Source organism: Schistocerca nitens, chromosome 12 (assembly GCF_023898315.1).
Source record: "Schistocerca nitens isolate TAMUIC-IGC-003100 chromosome 12, iqSchNite1.1, whole genome shotgun sequence".
Taxonomy (NCBI): Eukaryota; Metazoa; Arthropoda; class Insecta; order Orthoptera; family Acrididae; genus Schistocerca; species Schistocerca nitens.
Window position 1 is genome coordinate 111,865,027 of NC_064625.1, and position 18,459 is coordinate 111,883,485.

Here is an 18,459-nt window from a genome sequence, read left to right on the forward strand (position 1 = left end):
ATGCACCGAAAGCACTGCATATGTGGAGGGATGTAGGGCTTCATATCAAATCTGTAGCACATAACGTTGACCTTCCCTGGGAGGGTATCCCCCTCGAAAGCCAGAATGAAAGAGACAGTATCAGTGCGGTTGTCTTTGGGACCCTACTGCACACATCTAACAAAATGAACACCACGCTGCTCCAGATTAGACTGGACTTTCTAATCAACTTGCAGGATGAGGTCCCCTGGACCATATTCAGAGATTGGTGAGAAGTGATGGACACTGTGACATTGCCAAAACAATCACAGGCACGAAGAGCTGCAGATTGGGTGGCAGAAGCAGCTTTGATCAACAGGGAGCCCGACCGACTCCACTTCAACAAACTTTTCTTCGATATTTTCCACGAAAAACAATTGCTTTGTGGCCGTGAATGTGACCCCATCCATCCTAGTACAGACGAGGCAACAGGAAAAGGGTTTCATCCCTAGATGGTGAACCTGGCCCTCCTCCCATGGTGTAGCCACGAAAGGGAAGGCTGCTGGGTCATACGAAGCAGCATTCAATGATCCTTCACCATTCGAAGATACAACCATTGGAGTACAGCCAGATTTTTGCAGCTCGATATGCTTCATGTGCTAAGCATCCACCCCGATACCACCCAGCCACAGCAAGGGCCATCTGGCATTGTGGCCACTGCCGCGAGTTCTGTTGCTCCAAGAAACAAGCAACCAGTCCTTGGCATACATGAGGAGGGAACGGCTCAGGTATCAGTAATGTGATCCCTGAATTGTCAGGGGGCTCAGCCATATGGTTAAATAACAGCCCCACCACAGGGACTGGTGCACTTGCTGGTTCAAATGGCTCTGAGCACTATGCGACTCAACTTCTGAGGTCATCAGTCACCTAGAACTTAGAACTAATTAAACCTAACTAACCTAAGGACATCACACACATCCATGCCCGAGGCAGGATTCGAACCTGCGACCGTAGCGGTCGCTCGGTTCCGGACTGTAGCGCCCAGAACCACACGGCCACTCCGGCCGGCGCACTTGCTGGTGACGTAGCAGGATGGAAGGAGGCTACATTGGGGAAGGGAGAGGAGAAGGAAGGGAGAGAGGAATCCACACTGTATATGCTAGGGAGGGAGTTCTTCCCCATATGGCTTACACTAAAAACAGGAGATTTTGAAGTTGAGGTCAAACCTCAAGTGGCGACCTAATTGCCAAAAAGAATGAAAGAATAGGCAAAAGGAACAAAATCGCAACCATTACAGTAAGCCAGTTAGATAACCAGGTCGACATAAATCAGTAACACCAAGAGAAGGGAAGGAGGAGGCAACGGGGAAGGAGCGAGGAGAGGGAAGGCTGGCAGGGTGAAGGAAATGCAGCCAGGGAAGGAAGAATTGGCAGAACTAGCTCCAGGCCCGTGTGCAGCATGCACGAACTCACAAAAGAAATGTGGGGAGGGGGGAAGTAATCTGTAAAGATTCAATTTGTGGCCTTTGTTTAGTTTATAATGTATTATTAGATTATTATCAACATTGTTGAAAGCATATACCGTGTAGTTAAATGTGAGTAGCTATGGCAGATTTACTGGGAGTGTTATACATGAGCACATTTGTGTTCCTTAATATCTATTTTCAGAAGTTCATCCAGTCTGGCCCACGGTCTGGATTTTATGTGCAGTGGCAGTCTATTAGGTAATTTATTGCTAGTGTAAAGGGAATTCTTACACTGTCATCTCAACATATTACCAATTTCCTCTTAAAATTGTCCTTGTGGCTGTTTCTTTTCTAACTATTGGATATTTTGTCTGTGCACACAGGTTTAAAACAATTTACAATTGCTATCTGTATAATCATTCTAAGGCCAGTTTGAATCATTTCACTGCTCAATGGCATTCTGCATGTTGTGTGTAACATGAATTTACATGTTGCTAATTTGTGTGTGTGATGGCGGCATGAAGAAGAATAGATGTTCATGTCCATAACTGCAGGTTTACTGTAAATGTTAAGTGCACATTCACAGTTTTTTCTAGGGATGATGAGGTAAAGGAAGTTTGCTGAATTCTGGTATTCATATTCACATGTGAACTGAATGTTCTTGTGCATGCTGTTGAATGCTCAAATTAGTATGCCTACATATTGCTTTTGGGTAAAATAACTTTCGGTATTCGGCTGGGCCATTACAAATTGCCGAAACAGCTAAACTGTCAATGTTTCGACCTATTTGCTGCGGTCCTCTTAAGGGCGGTTCACTACAGTGAACAACTGACTGCAAAGTTTCTCCTAATGCTTCCTGACTGACATTGTCTGTCTCATTGATGTATTTTTTCTATTTTTTTTTCCTCGTATTAACATTAGTAAATAATTACTCTCCACTGTAGACATATTAGGACACTGCAAGTGTTGAAACTAAAGGTAAACTATACTGAAATGGCTCCAACCATTCGCTTTTTAGGCATTTATTTTTCCACTATTACATTTCAAGATGCTTGGCACCTAACATTCAGATTTTTATATTTATGCCATGAACACTGTTCCTTTGCTAATGGTGTTGTAGAATTTTGTTACTGAAGTTTTTAAGACACTACTGCAAATCATCGCAAGTAACAGACTTCACAACACACAGATGAATGTAAACATATGAGGATGGGGTGAACTTACTCTCAAAACCTTGAGTTTTGAGGCAAAATTTGTTGTCATGGCATGTCGAGAAATGAATGCCATCACATGGGTGCGTTTTCCTATCAACATTAACATCACAGGCGCCATAATTTTGGCCTTGTGCATTAGGAGCACAGCTATTCCATCATGTGATGAGCCAACCCCTGAACCTAATTAAGTATGTGAAACAGGCCACTGGGTCTTGGTGACTTCATTTATCGTTATTCAGCACTTTGCTGTCTTTACAGAGCAATGAAATGTTTCAACCTGACATTAGAATAATTAAACAAGTAACAGCTGCAAATGGTTTAGGAACAACAATCATACAGACACCAGGACAATATGCATTTCTTATTGTGGTTCCAGTTCACAGAACACTGTGAATATACTGAGACCACATAATGTAAAAGTTACTTTTCCACCAGCAATAAATTATGTAATAGACTGCAAATGTCAATTTTCCAGGACAGTATAGATGTCAGACTGGATAAAGCTTCCGATTAGATCTATAAAAACACACACACACACACACACACACACAAAGAGAGAGAGAGAGAGAGAGAGAGAGAGAACCTTTATGTACAACACTCCCAATAATCTGCCATATCTCCTCACATTAATGATATAGATATGTTTATGCCAACATAGATAATAATCTAATAATACTTCATAACTAAATGAAGGCCACAAATTGAACCCTAATGGAAAATTTTTATCCACAACAGAAGACATGGGCAGAACTACTCAATGGAAAAGGTGAGACAGTGCCAATGAACTTTTTTTTGAGCACTAGGTAATGCACAGTAATTTTTATTGCCATTTATTTTTCTATTGATTTAAAACGCGGAAAAAACTCACAAATCACCAAGCAGATATTTCAACAAATAAATATACTGAGATGTCAGTTTAGGACTTTTTAAATTATTTACATTTTCTTGCAACATGATATTCTTAATCAAAAAGGTTGCAAAGATTTGAACACTTACCTCCACGTTATCTGTGTCTAGTTTCACAATATAAGCTGGTTATGTGTGCACTTTGATTACCAGGCACTATTTCTACATCTTACACCTGTCCATTTTCTAAACTGTTTATGTTATTTCATGTTCGTGACCCAACTAATAATGCAAAAATATATATTTACGGCAAACATAAAGATTCTTTCTGGTGGAGCACCCAGCAAGTAGCTTTAACGTTGTTTAAAATTCATATTTCCAGTGCAATATTATTTTAACAAATGCAATTTATATCTTATTTGTAGTGAAATGAAACTCAGAAATGGAAACTGGCTACACCCAGCAAACAAAAATGTAATAATGTAATTCACTGATCGACCTGAAGATGGGAGTGTAAGCCCTCAAAATGTGTCGTGGAAGTAAATGAAAGTGACTGAGACAATTGTTTTAAATTATCCTTTATGTCATAAGCAGTCACTGTTTCCTAACCACGGTCCAACATGGATGACAAAGACAATAGACATTAACCAGATTATAACGGGAGACAAAAATTTAATTTTATGAGGAATTTGAATTTGATAGTAAGAAAAGTAGGAGAGAATAATTGATGAATACCGACTGCAGAAAAGAACGAATGCGAAAACTGTCCGATAGAATTTTACACAGCACATCATTTAATCATTGTTAACACTTCATTTAAATGCATTAAAGGTGGGTCTACACAGCTAAGAAACCTGGCGACACCAGAATGTATCAGATTATAAAATGTTAACACAGATACAAAAAACAGATTTAAAATTGCTGAATAGTTCCAGGGTAACATATGTTGACTGACCATATATTATCAGTCATGACCTGCACATTAAACTAAAGAAATTGCAGAAAAAGAGATAGAAATTTTAGGACATGACAGTGCGTAAATTAAAAGACTCTGATCGTTGAAAGCTTCAAAGGGAGTACAACACACTGACTAACAAACAGGGGAAAGGAATAAAACATAAGATGAATGGATGGCCTTAAGAGATGAAACAGAGGAGAGAGCAGACCATGCAACAGATTAAAGGCCCACTAGTACCCCTTTGATAAACATGAGATAAGGAATTTAATTAACTAAATGTAAAAATATAAAGATGGAGCAGGCAAAAGGGAACACAGGCACTAAAACAGAGAGATTCTGACAAAGTTTCAAACAGCAAAGCTAAAGTGGTAGAAGCACCTATGATTTTGGGAAAGATAGGTGTGCGTATCTGAAAACTAAACTTTTGGAGAAAATGGAAGCAGTTACAAACTGACGAAGAAGTACTTAGAAAAGAGGGAAGACTGAAAGGAACATAGAGTGCGGCTATACAGGGGAAATAAAGACAATATTATGGAAAGGGAACAGAACATGAAAATGAGATGGGAGAAATGATACTGTGAATAGAATTTGACAGGACACTGGTAGACTTTAATCCAGAAAAACGCACATGAAGCAGATAAAATTCCCTCTCAGTTACACAGACTTTTGGAACACCGAGCGATAACTAAACTATTCCACCTCATATGCAAAATACAATCTGGTTTCAGAAATAACATAGTAATTATAATTCCAAAGACGACAGGTCCCGGCAAGTGAATATTACTAAATAACAAGCTTAAGATACCGTAGCCATGATATACTGGCAAATTATTTACAGAAAAATGGAGAAACTTGTAGAAGCCAACCTAAGAGGACATCGGTTCGGGTTCTGTAGTAATGTATGAACACTCAAGTCACTACTGGTCTTACAATTTATCTTATAAAACAGGTTAAAGAAAGAGAAACCAACAACGTGGCCTTTGTAGATTTACAGAAAGCCTGTGACAATGCCAAATGGTATATTCACTTCAAAGTTCGGAGGGATAAAATAAAAGAAGCAAAAGGTTGTAACTTGTACAGAAGGTTGAACGCCGTTATAAGACTATGAAAATTAACCCTCCAGCCATGGATGAAACACACGTTTGTGTTCAACTCTTTCCATACAATTCCACAGGGCAAACAGTTATCGTGCAGGTTATAATTTCCGAACGGTATATATCTCTAAAATAGACATTTTCCTGACTGATCTTTTCCTACTACCCACAGTTGGAATGTTAAAAGACATTAATATTCAATTTGCACTGTGCATAAGCTCTGGTGGATACCAAAGAGAAATTTGGGAAGAGAATTGAAGTTTAGGAAGAAGAAATAAAAACTTCTGAGAATTGTCAATGACTTTCCTCTATCAGATACAGCAAAGAATGTACGTCAGTTGAATGGAATGATAGCACCTTGAAAATTAAATAAAACATCATGAAGTGTAGTCAATTAAATCAGGTAATGCTGATGGGGTTGGGTTGGTACATGGCACAAAATTTTACATGAGTCACTATTTGGGGAGCAAATCAACTGATGATGGGTGAAACAGAGAGGATACAACATACAGACTGGCAGCAGCAAGAAAAATGTTTCTGAGAAAGAGAAATTTGTTAACACTCAATACAAATTTAAGTGTTGGGAAGTCATTCTTGAACGTAGTTGTATGGAGTGTAACGTTGTATGGCTGGCACAGAGATGTGGAGAGAGTCTTCAGATTGAAGGCCATATCACCATCAAATTAATACTCACTATTCCTTCCCCTGTACTAACGAGCACGTCCATTGCATAAACTTCGTGTGTAGCAAACTCAAATTTCTCCTGCTCTTTCTTCTGAGCATCATTTGGATTCTGTATGATCGTCTTCTCACCATCAATTTTAAACTGCTTTAACTGATGGCTCAGCATGCCCTCAATTGGTTTGCACTTGTATGCCTCGCACACCTTCTGCACAGCATCTGTTACAGCAAATGTCTGGAACAAGTTACATACAATATATACAAAGACACTTGTTTCATGAAAGTAATAGACAAGATACCATAAATCAAACAATATTAACCTCTACCAACTATGAATAAGCAGTGGCTAACTGAAATTGAATACATTGTTTACACTTGACTACAGGTTAACAATGTGCAGAAAAACACAATACACAGATAGAATAATTGTTCTAATGTTCTTGTGAACACTACAGCAACTACTACGTACATGCAAACAACAGTTGCACAAACAATGCGTGTGACCCATTCTCACTGTCTTCCAGGGACGATACGGTTGTGCAAAGGTTGGGCAAAAATATCACAAGAAATGCATACTTGAACATTAATGCAGGTGCTAAAGCCTGCATATTGCATTGTCTTATTTGACCACGTACAACACCTCTGTAATGTTCTCATTACATTCCAAAATTGCGAGTGGATTATGTCAGAGCTGAGTGAATTCCGAACACATTTTTGGTGCTCATATGATGGATGCTTCTGTAGCCAAAGTAGCTAAGTATGATGTTTATACCACATATAGGGAAAGTGGAAAACATTATCTGTCAAATCACAATACAGGTACAAGTGTACAATACGTGATCGTAGAAGATCATCAATGAAAATGACTGAGACAAAAAATATGAGGACAGTTGCAGAAATTACTACAGAACAATGTTACATTTGCGAAGCCTGTCAAGCACCAAAACACGAGGAAAGCTCAAGAAGCAGGTAACTGCAGGCAAGCTGGAATTCCAAACCCACTGATCAGTGATGCATATACTCGTGACACAAAAATGTGGTGCCGAAACTGTAAAACCTGGAGTATGGGAGAACATAATTTGATCAGATGCGTCTAATTTCACAGTGTTTCAAATTCTTGTCACGTTTATGATTCGAGAGCAGCGTGGGTTTTGGTGGTGATTTGGGCAGCCGTATTGCGATGAACCATGGACCTTGCCGTTGGTGGGGAGGCTTGCGTGCCTCAGCGATACAGATAGCCATACCGTAGGTGCAACCACAACGGAGGGGTATCTGTTGAGAGGCCAGACAAACGTGTGGTTCCTGAAGAGGGGCAGCAGCCTTTTTCAGCAGTTGCAAGGGCAACAGTCTGGATGATTGACTGATCTGGCCTTTTAACAATAACCAAAACGGCCTTGCTGTGCTGGTACCGCGAATGGCTGAAAGCAAGGGGAAACTACGGCCGTAATTTTTCCCGAGGGCATGCAGCTTTACTGTATGATTAAATGATGGCGTCCTCTTGGGTAAAATATTCCGGAGGTAAAATATTCCCCCATTCGGATCTCCGGGAGGGGACTACTCAAGAGGATGTTATCAGGAGAAAGAAAACTGGCGTTCTACGGATTGGAGCATGGAATGCCAGATCACTTAATCGGGCAGGTAGGTTAGAAAATTTAAAAAGGGAAATGGATAGGTTAAAGTTAGATATATTGGGAATTGGTGAAGTTCGGAGGCAGGAGGAACAAGACTTCTGGTCTGGTGACTACAGGGTTATAAACACAAAATCAAATAGGGGAAATGCAGGAGTAGGTTTAATAATGAATAGGAAAATAGGAATGCAGGTAAGCTACTACAAACAGCATTGTTGTTGTTGTTGTTGTTGTTTTCAGTCCTGAGACTGGTTTGATGCAGCTCTCCATGCTACTCTATCCTGTTCAAGCTTCTTCATCTCCCAGTACCCACTGCAACCTACATCCTTCTGAATCTGCTTAGTGTATTGATCTCTTGGTCTCCCTCTACGATTTTTACCCTCCACGCTGCCCTCCAATGCTAAATTTGTGATCCCTTGATGCCTCAAAACATGTCCTACCAACCGATCCCTTCTTCTAGTCAAGTTGTGCCACAAACTTCTCTTCTCCCCAATCCTATTCAAAACCTCCTCATTAGTTACGTGATCTACCCACCTTATCTTCAGCATTCTTCTGTAGCACCACATTTCGAAAGCTTCTATTCTCTTCTTGTCCAAACTGGTTATCGTCCATGTTTCACTTCCATACATGGCTACACTCCATACAAATACTTTCAGAAATGACTTCCTGACACTTAAATCTATACTCGATGTTAACAAATTTCTCTTCTTCAGAAACGATTTCCTTGCCATTGCCAGTCTACATTTTATATCCTCTCTACATCGACCAACAAACAGCATAGTGAACGCATTATTGTGGTCACGATAGATACGAAGCCCACACCTACTACAGTAGTACAAGTTTATATGCCAACTAGCTCTGCAGATGACGAAGAAATTGAAGACATGTATGATGAAATAAAAGAAATTATTCAGATAGTGAAGGGTGACGAAAATTTAATAGTCATGGGTGACTGGAATTCGGTAGTAGGAAAAGGGAGAGAAGGAAACGTAGTAGGTGAATATGGATTGGGGCTAAGACATGAAAGAGGAAGCCGCCTGGTAGAATTTTGCACAGAGCACAACTTAATCATAGCTAACACTTGGTTTAAGAATCATGAAAGAAGGTTGTACACATGGAAGAACCCTGGATATACTACAAGGTATCAGATTATATAATGGTAAGACAGAGATTTAGGAACCAGGTTTTAAATTGTAAGACATTTCCAGGAGCAGATGTGGACTGACCACAATCTATTGGTTATGACCTGTAGATTAAAACTGAAGAAACTGCAAAAAGGTGGGAACTTAAGGAAATGGGACCTGGATAAACTGAAAGAACCAGAGGTTGTACAGAGTTTCAGGGAGAGCATAAGGGAACAATTGACAGGAATGGGGGAAAGAAATACAGTAGAAGAAGAATGGGTAGCTCTGAGGGATGCAGTAGTGAAGGCAGCAGAGGATCAAGTAGGTAAAAAGATGAGGGCTAGTAGAAATCCTTGGGTAACAGAAGAAATGTTGAATTTAATTGATGAAAGGAGAAAATATAAAAATGCAGTAAATGAAGCAGGCAAAAGTGAATACAAACATCTGAAAAATGAGATCGACAGGAAGTGCAAAATGGCTAAGCAGGGATGGCTAGAGGACAAATGTAAGGATGTAGAGGCACATATCACTAGAGGTAAGATAGATACTGCCTACAGGAAAATTAAAGAGACCTTTGGAGAAAAGAGAACCACTTGTATGAATATCAAGAGCTCAGATGGAAACCCAGTTCTAAGCAAAGAAGGGAAAGCAGAAAGGTGGAAGGAGTATATAGAGTGTCTATACAACGGCGGTGTACTTGAGGACAATATTATGGAAATGAAAGAGGATGTAGATGAAGATGAAATGGGAGATACGATACTGCGTGAAGAGTTTGACAGAGCACTGAAAGACCTAAGTCGAAACAAGGCCCCGGGAGTAGACAACATTCCATTGGAACTACTGACAGCCTTGGGAGAGCCAGTCCTGACAAAACTCTACCATCTGGTGAGCAAGATGTATGAGACAGGCGAAATACCCTCAGACTTCGAGAAGAATATAATAATTCCAATTCCAAAGAAAGCAGGTGTTGACAGATGTGAAAATTACCGAACTATCAGTTTAATAAGTCACAGCTGCAAAATACTTACGCGAATTCTTTACAGACAAATGGAAAAACTGGTAGAAGCCGACCTCGGGGAAGATCAGTTTGGATTCCGTAGAAATACTGGAACATGTGAGGCAATACTGACCTTACAACTTATCTTAGAAGAAAGATTAAGGAAAGGCAAACCTACGTTTCTAGGATTTGTAGACTTAGAGAAAGCTTTTGACAATGTTGACTGGAATACTCTCTTTCAAATTCTGAAAGTGGCAGGGGTAAAATACAGGGAGCGAAAGGCTATTTTCAATTTGTATAGAAACCAGATGGCAGTTATAAGAGTCATGGGATATGAAAGAAAAGCAGTTGTTGGGAAGGGAGTAAGACAGGGTTGTAGCCTCTCCCTGATGTTATTCAATCGGTATATTGAGCAAGCAGTAAAGGAAACAAAAGAAAAATTCGGAGTAGGTATTAAAATCCATGGAGAAGAAATAAAAACTTTGAGGCTCGCCGATGACATTGTAATTCTGTCAGAGACAGCAAAGGACTTGGAAGAGCAGTTGAATGGAATGGATAGCGTCTTGAAAGGAGGATGTAAGATGATCAACAAAAGCAAAACGAGGATAATGGAATGTAGTCGAATTAAGTCGGGTAATGCTGAGGGAATTAGATTAGGAAATGAGACACTTAAAGTAGTAAAGGAGTTTTGCTATCCTCTCTACTTCGACCATCATAACCGATGATGGTCGAAGTAGAGAGGATATAAAATGTAGACTGGCAATGGCAAGGAAAGTGTTTCTGAAGAAGAGAAATTTGTTAACATCGAGTATACATTTAAGTGTCAGGAAGTCATTTCTTAAAGTATTTGTATGAAGTGTAGCCATGTATGGAAGTGAAACATGGACGATAAATAGTTTGGACAAGAAGAGAATAGAAGCTTTCGAAATGTGGTGCTACAGAAGAATGCTGAAGATTAGATGGGTAGATCACATAACTAATGAGGAAGTATTGAATAGGATTGGGGAGAAGAGAAGTTTGTGGCACAGCTTGACCAGAAGAAGGGATCGGTTGGTAGGACATGTTCTGAGGCATCAAGGGATCACAAATTTAGTATTGGAGGGCAGCGTGGAGGGTAAAAATCGCAGAGGGAGACCAAGAGATGAATACACTAAGCAGATTCAGAAGGATGTAGGTTGCAGTAGGTACTGGGAGATGATGAAGCTTGCACAGGATAGATTATCATGGAGAGCTGCATCAAACCAGTCTCAGGACTGAAGACCACAACAACAACAACGTTGTGATACTGTATAAGCACCACTGGCACACTCTGCAAGGTTCCATTACTGCCAAGGATTATGTGACCATTCTGGCTGATCAGTTCCATATCATGGCACAGTGTTTGTTCCTAACAGTGATGGTGTGATCTCAGACAACAGGGCCCTGTTCATACAGCCTGCATCGTCCAGGACTGGTTTTGTGAGCACGAGGCTGACTTATCTCCCCTGGCCACTAGTCACCAGATACCAATGTTGTTGAGCCTCCGTGGTCTACTTTGGAGAGAAGGCTGCACGGCTCCTATCCACCTCCACTGTCATCACCTGAACTTGTCACTATTTTGCAGAAATAAAGGTACTGGATTCCCTCAACAACCGTGCAGGGCCTGTATTTATCCACTCCAAGTCTACAGCAAGCTGTCTTTAATGCCGGCCATTGTCGTATCCTATGTATGGCATGGTAATGTGTCTTTTGACATTTCCATGTTTTATTCCACCCCCTAGCGTTTTTACACTGTCAAATACTCTAACATTTTGATTATTTTGGTGCTGATACTGCCAAGCAGTTAAGGGAGTAAACAGTAGGGGCACCTGTCCTTCACTTATGGTACAGTCCACTTGGCGTGAGTGGTGATATCCAGAAATTTGGTCAAATTGTGATAGTGTATAGAAGTGGAAGAAACTGAGGCGCTGAAAGCAATCTTGATGCTAGAAATTATAAATAATTGAATGAAAGGTAGGAATGTGCTGACCGGACCAGTCTGCAGGCCACAGAATTGACGAGAGGCCCCCAGCACTCATCTGTGGCAAGAAGAGCAACCCTCCCCCCCCCCCCAAACTCCTGCAACTTGATACAAAAGTAAAACAATAAGGGAATAAATACTGTAACACCTTCTATTCAGGAGATCCGTAACAGTAAAAAGGTTAAAAATGCAAAGATCATCAGTATGACTGACAACAGTAAAATAAGGTAACTAAGTGGGTGCACGTATGTAGGAAAGGACGAAGTATGGGGATTGGAGCTCTATTTCCCACATGTTAAACTGAAAGTATTACAAATGGGAATAGAATGCACCCTCTCAGAGGAGGCCTAAAAACCTGTTCAACAGCTCTTATCGTCAACTAGTATCAAGGACAATGAATCAACTTTAACTCGACTGTTATAAGCAGAGCCACTCCTAAAAAAGTAGCTGTGTGACAGAAAACAGGACTAAATGCGTCTACAAGTAATTAGAAACAGAGACAAAGGGATGACCAGAGCAACTGGCAGAGAAGGTAGGTTCACGATCCCCACTCCCATTCACAGCAGCATGCAGTGGTAGATTTCCCGACCAATGTCACATACACAAGAGGTTCCAAAATTTAGATCTGAGAGTAAAACCTCAAAAGAAGCTAAGAAACTGATCAATTGTCCATGAGTCATACTTCAACAGTATACAAAAATAACCTCTAAGACCGTGCTGGTGCAGAAAACCACAAGGAGGAAGCGGTCCACCAGGCTGTTAGTTGCTGAGTAAACCTCCACGACGACAATGAGGAGTGGCTGATTAAATAAGACGAAACAATGGTTTAATCTGGTATGACCTATGCAGAGGCGACATGCAATAGTGGATTTCTTTCAGGAGGAACACGAGGAGTTCCATGCAGGAGTGGCCTCCTCAAAAGAAGTTTATCAGAGTTCATCAGATTATGCTCTATCTATGAGGGAGGTAAGGGATTATTTTCAGCTGTAAATTGGCACCTCAGATCGTCAAAGCAAACACTGAGGGATTATTCAATTCTGTAACTAACGGTTGGCCAGTTTATTGCCCAAAGATATGACAACTGAGTAGTTAGTTTGACTTAGCTCAGACAAGTTAGTGAATAGCAGGTATAGCAGGGTGACATCAAGGACTTTTAATGGCTATTAGCTCCGAAAGTAGTTCCTAACTGGTAGGAGATGTAAAGGCATATCCCATCCATCCACAGTTTTAGAGCTGAAGAATGGAAAGGGTGAGATGCTGAAAGGTCTCAAGGGTGACAAACTTCAGGTTTTAATTCATGGTCTGAATATTAACCAGAGGGGGAGCACATCCTGGCATTAGGCCGGTATTACACTATCAAATTTCTTTGTCAAAGAAATTTGATGGTGTAATAGGGAACTGTCAAATGTCGTCACATATTTGATCAAATCTAGGGCCTCCCTGTAGATTTGATCAAAGAAGTTGCTTGTCTTCTGTTCACTGCAATGTGACATGTTACCACGTGGAGCACTATTGTCGCTGCAGCGTTCTGTCATCTGTAGTGTTTTTAAAACATTGCCGGTAAATACAATTGGTGTGTACCAACACTACAAAATTAATAGAGTTGTATGAAGCTGATGAAGTGCTTTACAATGTGAGGCATCCTAAATACAAAAATAAATTAAGAAGATTGGAGACCTGACCTGACCTAACATAACCCTCTCCTGTAGCAAGGAATCTGGGTGTTACAGTGAGCACTGTCTTCTGCAGATATAGCAGTTCTTAAGTGAGTATTGTGCTTTGTGATATGAGGATACACTTCACTGAGCACAAACAGAAATGAATGCTCATCCATTCTTAAGTAACTGATGTATGACTTGACGTCCTCCACTATAAGATCACGTAACAAGTTTTGTTGAATGCTTTTATCGTATTGTCGTAAAACTCATGGCTTCACCCACGTATGTTTCCACTGAAGAATTCCCACACACTGAATGGACCATTGTATGGCTCTAAGTGGTGTGTATTGAAGAATAAGTTCATTTGCTCTACCCACTGTTTTTGAGGACACACAAGGCAGGTAGATACTTCCCAGACACATAATGAAGAGCAACATGTTCGGCGAGAACATCCGAGTCAGCGAAGACATCACTATTCTAGTAAACAGATACACCTGCAGGGGACTGGGATCAATAGAGGAGCCTGATCTTTGCCCAAAACTGCGAAGGAAGGTTACGTGGTCTGATGGTTGACGTGTACCATTCCCAGCATTCTTAATTCCGTCATTTTATTAGGTGATGGACTGGGGCACAGAATGTTTAAAGAAAATGTGGTGCTCTGTCAACAGATACTGCTTATTGCCTTGAAGAGCAATCTGTGATATCTGATGGCTTTGTCTATTTCCAGGGCCCGCCAAGGAACTATCTTCCAACAGGAAGATACTGGAGAATAAGCGATCGCTATGTCAGTTGCCCAACTGTTTTACTCTGATCAGCTGCGTCAATACCTCTATTTAGTTGAAGTTAAAGCACCCTAAGTAAGCATTGTTGAGAGCCAATCCGAGTGGGCAGCCATGGGAGTGACAGGAAGATTGTAAAGTGGGTCACTACCATACACGTCATCACAGACGATCCAGTGAATGGATGGTAGAAGACCAGGGCTGCAAATGGAAAGATCAATGGCTGAGCAAGTTCTATGTGCCACACTAAAGTGTGTGTGTGTGGGGGGGGGGCACCTGTATTCAAAAAACAAAGGTTGACATCCATCAGTAAGTTTGTGTGTCTTTACTACGACCAGTGACCACTGATCCACCTAACAAAGAGTTACCCACGATTAGGAAAAGTGGAGGATACGGGAAACCAATGTACGCAATACTTTCCGAGACATTTCACCACTACGAAGAAGATACATTACAGATTGTAAAATCCTGAGATGCCATTATCTGAACAGCCACAGTATCCAAAGTTATATCAAGAAACACAAGTTTGCTAATCTACATAGAGTGCAGAACTACGTGCAAACTCCACCCGACACCCTATCACGGTCAGCATGATTCTTGAAGTACCCCCGGTAGCCATGAAGGACAGGGGTCCACAGTGCTGGAGGCAAAGTTTCTTGAAGGGCAATGTAAAAGTGGGGAGGTACTTCAGAGTGATGTGGTTCAGCAAGATGCTGGAGAAAAAAATAACAGCTACAATTCCATAGGAGAATCATGCTGTCTGTGTACTGTGAATGCAAGAAGGATCATCTGCTGCTACTGCTGCCACCGCCGCCACCACCAGTTGAGCCACTGTGGTATCAACACACAGTTTCTAAGACACTTTTCTGTCATTTGATCTGGGGCCTCCAGGGCCACCAGCATCTCACCTCGGTAACAGAAGAGGGACATGTGGAATCCCATAGTATGGGGGCCACCAGAAGCTCTTCCTTGGAAGACATCTCTTTATCTTTCTTCTCCTAGGCAGTTTAGATGACTGGAGGACTTCTCTGAATTAGTTTCAGCGACTGATGAAGATCGTGAAGCCCTACGATCAAGCAGCCTATGGCTCCTTCAGCCACTGGCTGGTATCCAGTTGCAGACATCAGAAACCTTGGAGGCTTGTGTCCAAAGGGACTGACCTGAGAAATGAGAGAAGGGTGATCCAACTCCAGCTGGGGGATGGGGATCAATGTTCCTGGTGGGTGGCAAGCCATTGCTCCTGCAATGGGAGCACCTGAACATCAGAGAGGGGGGGGGGGGGCATGATCCAGCAGCCCTGAGGATAGGAATAATGGGCGAGAATACTGTTGTCAGAGACTGCAACATCGTTGTAGCTGTAGCATACATTGCCGTCATCCACGTAGGGAGTACATTTTTTCTTGGTCTCTTGCTACGTTAGTCTGTCCTGAATCTTATACTCTATATTTTTTCCACTTCCTCTGAAAGACAATGCAGTCTGATGGGCAGGGAGAATGGTGCTCTCCGCCATTGACAAAGAATTGTGAGGGACACGAGAAACGTTTGTGTGCAACAGTCATCCACAATCCCTACTGTCTGGGCTGGCGTCTCAACTTGAAGACATATGTCTGAATTTCACACACTTAAATCACCACACAGGGGGAGAGGGACAAAGTTTCACACCACATTGGTGTATCACCACCTAGACCTTTTCAGGCAATGAATAGCCCTCAAAGGCCAAGATGACGACACCAGTAGCAACCCTATTGCCCTCTGCCCCTGATGGACACAACGGCCCAAACCATATTTGAAGTATTACGAGGAGTGATAGTCAGCGGAACATCAACGAGCTGCCGGGTGACGTCGTCGGACACCGCCTATATTTCGACAGGAGCACACCCTGCCATTCTCAAGGCACAAATGCAAGGAAGAAAAAATGTGCAAGCAAATTTAATACCTCGGTTCATAGAGGAGAAACAAGGAAGATACCACACACAGAACAAGGGTCAACACAACCAAAGACAACCAACATCAGAAATATTGATGGTTACTATTAATGAACAGGTGAGGTAGCACTAATTTTGTCCCTCTGTTTTTTGAGGAGAGACAGAGCCGGATTCCAAGCAGCATTTAAACAAAATCAACCATCTCTGTTAATAAGGGTGCTTGATAGTCTGATTTCAACAGCTTCCTTTATATCACTATCCCAATAGTTTGACGTGCAAGCCAGAATCTCCGTGTTGTTGTATTCCATAGGATGACCGGTGTCAAGGCAATGTTCTGCAATAGCGGATTTGCTCGGCTGTTGTAAGCGTGTGTGACGTTTCTATTCAATACACCGGTCTTCCACAGTCCTGATTGTCTGACCAATATGAGACATGCCACAACTGCAAGGAATACAATAGACCCCAGCCTTACACAAACCAAGATCATCTTTTACGGACGCCAACAGGGCCTTAATCTTGGAAGGTGGTCGAAAAAACACATTTCACATCATATTTCTGTAAAATACGACCAATCCTGTTGGAAATGCTTCCTGCGTAAGGCAAAAAGGCCGTAGACTTAGGTGCCACTTCGTTGCTATCGTCACTCACCCGTTGCACAGAAGGCTGAAGGCGCAACGCACGTTTGATCTGCCTCTCACTATAACCATTCTGACGAAAGGTGACTTCGAGATGTGCTAGCTCAGCTGCCAAACTTTCAGGGTCTGAGATAACGTGGGCCCTGTGAACCAAGGTGCGAAGTACTCCTTCACGCTGAGCTGGATGGTGACAACTATCAGCTCGCAGATACAAATCAGTGTGGGTGGGCTTCCTATAAACAGAATGTCCCAACGTACCATCAGTCTTCCTTTTGACCAACACATCAAGGAAGGGAGGCATCCATTCTTTTCCACCACCATCGTGAACTGAATATTCAGGTGGATTGAATTCAGATTTTCCAAAAACCGGTTTGAACTCCCACATCACCGAGCTTGTCACAAGCTAGCAACACCCATAACTTTCAAACAGGCCATGAAGGCCCTACAATACCAACTGATCACCATGCCTTCTTCAGCCCTTAGGTGTCACCAAGCGCAGATACAGATATGCATGTGGTCAGCACACTGCTCTCCCAGGTGGTGTCAGTTTTCATGACCAGTGTTGCTACTTCTCAGTCAAGTAGCTCCCCAACTGGCCTCACGAGGGCTGACTCCACTCCACTTGCCAAGAGCACTCGGCAGACGTGGACAGTGACCCATCCGAGCACTAACCAAGCCCAACAGCACATAATTTCGGTGCTCCGACGGGAAGCAGTATTTCCAATGCGCCAAGGCCATTGGTGGGCAGGGAATACTGTCTTAATCAAAACTAATCCACTCTAATTTTGGAGATTGCTACAACTTCCCCAAATTTCTCCTCTATATCCTCCACAAAGAATAATGGCTTTCTGGCTAAAAAAAAAAAAAAATAAAATAAAAAAAGAATTTTCACCAGTCCTTGTACAAACCAGGTACATGTGGGGGGGGGGGGGAGGGGGGGGATTTCTCCACTTGTCACTTAATCCTATCACCCATGGTATGTTAAGATTTCCAGGAAAGGAAACATTTTTGCACCATACCTATCTACGTGGAATAAGTCCTTACCTTCTGAAGAGACTGCTGGGACTGTGTGGCCACCAGTGGTAGAAAGCTTCATCCACTTCATATGTAAGTCATCCACCACGGTGCCACCCACCCCAAATGGGGGCTCTCCCCACGGGTGCCACCCAGCCTCAGCAATGGCTACGTAGCCAGAAATCTGCTGCTCAGAGTCCCATGCCCCAGTCACGATGGGCACATACTACTTGGCATACATGGGGAGTTTCCAGCTCAGGCACCATCAGTGCGATCCCTGCGTGGTCAGTGAGCTATCATCATGCAGGTACTCGACGACACCCCACATACCAGAATAGGTACCGTGTTAGGTTTTGAACATATAATCTTATTAGAAAGAAAGTGTACAAAGGCACAAAGGTGGAACATATACCACATTGGGCAACCTTTCCTGCACAGTTCGCACTTCCAAAAAATTTGGAAGAGTGATGTAAAGTCAAACCCA

The 18,459-nt window shown here is 42.0% G+C and overlaps 1 protein-coding gene across 1 annotated transcript in view; it reads right to left on the reverse strand.

Annotated features, from left to right (window-relative positions):
- Positions 1-18,459, reverse strand: part of LOC126215072 (proliferation-associated protein 2G4) — a 67,847-nt gene that overhangs the window by 39,125 nt on the left and 10,263 nt on the right. Inside the window, exon 6 of the mRNA XM_049941720.1 lies at positions 6,230-6,451. Coding sequence (XP_049797677.1) covers positions 6,230-6,451 — 222 coding nt within the window. The remainder of the gene's footprint in view (positions 1-6,229; positions 6,452-18,459) is intronic.